The sequence below is a fragment of the Puccinia triticina genome, chromosome 4A (assembly GCF_026914185.1).
Source record: "Puccinia triticina chromosome 4A, complete sequence".
Taxonomy (NCBI): domain Eukaryota; kingdom Fungi; phylum Basidiomycota; class Pucciniomycetes; order Pucciniales; family Pucciniaceae; genus Puccinia; species Puccinia triticina.
This window is the reverse complement of record NC_070561.1, coordinates 4,879,628-4,884,058: the sequence shown is the minus strand read 5'-3', so window position 1 is coordinate 4,884,058 and position 4,431 is coordinate 4,879,628. Positions and strand designations below refer to the sequence as shown.

General features: G+C 51.0%; 2 protein-coding genes across 2 annotated transcripts; both read left to right on the top strand.

Moving 5' to 3' along the window:
• Positions 1–971: 971 nt before the first annotated feature.
• PtA15_4A558 (uncharacterized protein) lies at positions 972–1,373 on the top strand (the record flags this gene model as incomplete). Its single annotated transcript, XM_053168454.1, has 1 exon — positions 972–1,373. One exon carries the CDS (start codon positions 972–974, stop codon positions 1,371–1,373), a length of 402 nt encoding a protein of 133 aa, XP_053019662.1.
• A 117-nt stretch (positions 1,374–1,490) lies between these two features.
• Positions 1,491–1,998, top strand: PtA15_4A557 (uncharacterized protein; the record flags this gene model as incomplete). Its single annotated transcript, XM_053168453.1, has 2 exons — positions 1,491–1,565; positions 1,630–1,998. The coding sequence occupies 2 exons, from the start codon at positions 1,491–1,493 to the stop codon at positions 1,996–1,998; spliced, it is 444 nt and encodes a 147-aa protein (XP_053019661.1).
• Between the last annotated feature and the right edge of the window lie 2,433 nt (positions 1,999–4,431).

Below are 4,431 nucleotides of genomic sequence, written 5' to 3'. Positions count from 1 at the left end.
ATCTAATCGGATGACCGGCTATCAAATCGTATGACCGTGACCGGTCATCCAGTTGACTGACCGGTCATCCAGTCGACTGACCGGTCATCCAATCGGATCAACGGCTATCTAGTCGAATGACCGGTCGTCCAGTATCCGATTGATGAATGAGATGAATGACCGGTCATCCAGTCAAATGACCGGTCATACTATCAATGGCCGTTCAAACGGCAGTCTTTCAAGTGCAGTGTGGTGGTCTTAATATTTGACCGGTCAACCTATTGAATGACCGGTCATGACTGGCTGTTATGAGGACTGGTCATCCTATCATGACCGGTTGATTGATGACCGGTCATCCCATTGATGACCGGTTGATCGATGACCGGTTGAGGGGTGGAGAGCTACTGGCATGTATGTATTTATCTGCTGTGTATGTACATGTGCTGGGTCTTGTGGCGAGGGCAGTTGGCAGGCTCGCTAGAATGGTCTTACAGAGGCTCTGTAGCCGTTGGTAAATCTAGCGAGCCTTAAAGATTTACCGAGCAACTATTTAGCTAAAGAGCCCTAAAGAGGACACGAGGGTAGAAAATTGCTTACATACTCGGTAAATATGCCTTACCGAGCGGGTTTACAGAGACGGTGGTGGATGCTCTCAGAGCTACACCACCGTCCCAACCCTCCACCAGATTCGTTTTACCTCCACATGCAACTCTCATTGTGTCTGTCTCTTTCAACCTGTATGCGTAAGACTAGCCGAAGCAGTCCGCCACTGAGACTCCAAAGTTTTGTCTAGTGTCTTCTCAGAATCTCTGAAGGCATCCAATTTTATGTTTGTTCGGCAATGTTGGACGGTGGTTGCTTTCCATCCCAAATATTTAAGCAGTGGTGGAGTCCTGGACAAGGGGCTGCAGACTTGATGGGAAGTGTGCTCCGGTGGAGGGGGGCCGCATATTGGCTGAAGTGGTTAATTTAGGGAAAAAAGCAAACCTTGCATGTTGCTTCGAGCTGAGAATCCCCTCAATCTTGGACATGCCATTTTGGCGGAAGGAAACCACCCAGTGCTTCATCGGCTGAGCCGTGAGGTGATTGAAGAAGACACCGAACTTCACACAAGCTCGGCCTGGATCGCTAGCTCATCCCAACCGTGCCAGCAACACCGTCTGGGCCCCAGCCTCCTCGCTCGAGTCAACTTGCTCGCCACAAAAGAAAAACGGCATCGAACCCCATCAAAAACGACCAGCATCCCGAGCCGACTCTTGACCTCGAGTGCTGCAGCCTGGCTCGTCGGCCCTCTCCCAGCGTTCGCGACAGCGACAATGGGCCATCCAAATCCCACCGCGCACTCCACCTCCTCGGCAGGTTTTGTCTTGATTGACTCTTGCATCCAAAACTAACCATCCTTCTGTCTGATTCTATTGGTGCTTCAATTCCCTATAACCGGCAGTCAGAACGCGCATGCATCAGTAGACACAGTCAGTAGCAGCCCGGCTCGGTAGCCACCAGGGAGAATGATGTCTAGATCTCCGGGCGACCACGAACGATCAATGGCTCTGTTCATTCCCAATTATACCCACATGGCTCTCAGCGTTTGTGACTTGGACGAATACCCATGCAGTCTCTTGACTTGCCATCCGACTCCTACCGTCACAGCTCACCACAATCTTGTCAGGCTCCAGTACCACTACCTGGAGCTCAGTCTTCTCGTTCAAGTCACTGTGCCAGTGCGTCGCTCAACGTAAAGCAAAACCGACATCGAACCGCAAAACGGACAGGATCTCGAGCCGACTTTCGAGGACCCGGCGCGGCGCCCCACAACCTATCAGCCGCGCTCGTCGCAGCTCTCCCATCGTTCACGAGTCTTCCCAAGATCTTCGTCGCCAGATGGTCCGGGAGGTGACCGGCAACCGGCCATTCAAATCTCTCCGCGCATATTCCGATACCCGGGTCCCTCAATCTGTTACTCCACCATCCTCACCTCCTGCTCCTGGACACACCACCAACCCGGCAGAACTCGGCTGAGCTAGCCTGCCGTCCCAGACTTTCACTAAACGCACTTTCCCATATCTTTCAAGTTGCCCCTTACTGTCTCTGTCAACCTGACAGGCCAGTCTCCAACACTTTCTCCATTTTCTTCTCAGAATGCGTGAATGCAAACAATCTAATGCCTGTTGGATAACTCTATCCAAAATGAGCAGTTGGGAGGATTATTCTGGAAAAGATTCCATGGGTTGATTGAGGAGGAGTCAAACGCGCACACCGAGATTGGAGTCGTCCTTTAGACTTGAAAGCATAATGTTACTAAAACTTTAAAGGGACCAAGGATGACACCTTGTTGAGGATTTTTATAGTATACACCACTTTTCTGTGAGAATAATGAGACTTAAGGTTGTAATTTCATCTTTGTCAGCTCATGGTGGTCTTCATGAGAGGATAGAGTAAGAAAAAGAAAACAAGTGACAATTTGTACCTTAAGGGCAGTGGTAGGCAACTAAGATAACGGTTTTAGGTGAAACGGCTAAGTATGAGAACAAGAATGTGTTTGAGAGACAGAAAGAAGGAGAGGTCCGAGAATGGCACGAGTGCGGTACGAGGTCGTCGCAAGCTGCTGATGATAAAAGAGAAGAAGTAAGACTCAAGACTGGAGTCGATGGGGGGTGTTGAGGAAGGCTGGTCTGAGCTAAGATGATGGAGAAGGTTTATGAGCTGATTCGAGTTTGTGTGTAGTCAAAGGGAAGTGTACGGTAGCTGAGGAAAAAGAGAAGAGGAAGACTGAAGGTTAGGCTTTTTATACCCAAGGTGTTCGATGATGTGGCTTCAGAGAGTACGCACAAGTTTGGTCTGGTTAGGTCACAGGGTCCAGGGTTTGCCCTACGAGGCGTTTGGGGCGCTCGGTTGCTGGCTGGGTTGGTCCGGATCGAGGAGCAGGGTTGTGTCGTCCTGACCAATCTGGTTGGTTTCTTGGTCCATGTCTTCTTCGCCTGAATAGAGCGGTATGGCAAGGGACTGGTTAGTTTTGGAACATTAACCGGTTTGGTTACATCGATTTCAGTGATACAGGAGTTTTTTTTGCTGTACTTACAGTTGAGTGTGTGGCTGAGTGATATTGATGAGGAGAGGTTTGGGTTGTCAGTCTCCAAGGTGGGAAGTCCAGGAGCTGTACCCGGGCCGTTCGGGCCGGGGCCCGAATCCTGACAGGCTGCCGTGCTTTGTGCGTCGGAGCGCGAAGCAGAGATGCTCGTGGCGTCCCCGGTCAGAAGTCGAAGAGCTTGGGCAATCTTGCTGCGGCCAACCGGTTTGGTGAGGAAGTCAGCGATGTTGCTTGCAGAGGGAACATAACGGAGTTGAATGATTTTGGACTGAATCAGATCCCGAACAAAGTGAAGTCGTAGGTCCATGTGTTTGGTCCGGAAGCCGTTCTGACTGGTTTCACTGTGCGCTAGGTCCATAGCTCCGCGGTTGTCAATGCAAACAACAGAAGTCGGCTGAGAGACGTCGCAGAAGATCTCCTTCATCAGATTGGTCATCCACGCTAGCTCCTTGCTGGCATCCGTGAGCGCCTTGTATTCGGCCTCTGTGGAAGACAGGGAGACGGTGCACTGTTTGGTGGATTTCCACGAGATTAGGTGGCCGTTCCACAAAACAACATATCCTGTGTGAGAACGTCTGGAGTCCGGGCAATTGCCCCAGTCAGCATCGACGGAGCTTAACAGAGGAGTTGTGGTGGAGGGACGAAAGGTCAAGCCGCGGTTTATGGTGCCTTTGAGGTAACGGAAAACCTGTAATGCCGCGGTGTAGTGGGAAAGGCCGGGATTCTCGAGGAATTGAGACAGCTTGCTGACCGCGAACAAGATGTCGGGGCGTGTGAGGATGCTGAGATAATTGAGTGAGCCAATGAGGGCCCTGTAGTTGATGTGGAGTGGGGCGAGTTGATCAATGTCAGCTTGGGAGGCTTTGGCCAGGTGAGTGCGCGGATCAAGGGGGCAAGATGAATTGGGAAGGTAGGTGATGTTGAATTCGACTAGTTTGCGTTCAATGTATTGCGACTGATGAAGAACGAAGCCATTTGATGCGCGTTCAAGCTTCATTCCAAGAAGGAAGGAGGCATCCCCTAAGTATTTGATGGAGAATTCCCCCGCCATCTGGATCCGAAAAGACTCGGGGTCCATCCCGACGATGATGAGGTCATCAACATGAGAAAAGATCCAGAGAGGGCTGGGCAGAGTCCGCCAGAAAACGCAAGGGTTGGCGAGAGAAATTGAGAAACCAATGGAAACGAGGAAGCGGCTTAACCGCTTGTACCAAGCGAGAGATGCTTGCTTGAGGCCGTAGATAGCCTTCTTGAGGTGAATGACAATGTTCTCTCCCGGTTTGTAGCCAGGAGGTGGTAGCATGTAGACGGTTTCATCCAGCTGACAGGTGAGAAAAGCGCTTTTAACGTCAAGCTGGTGAATA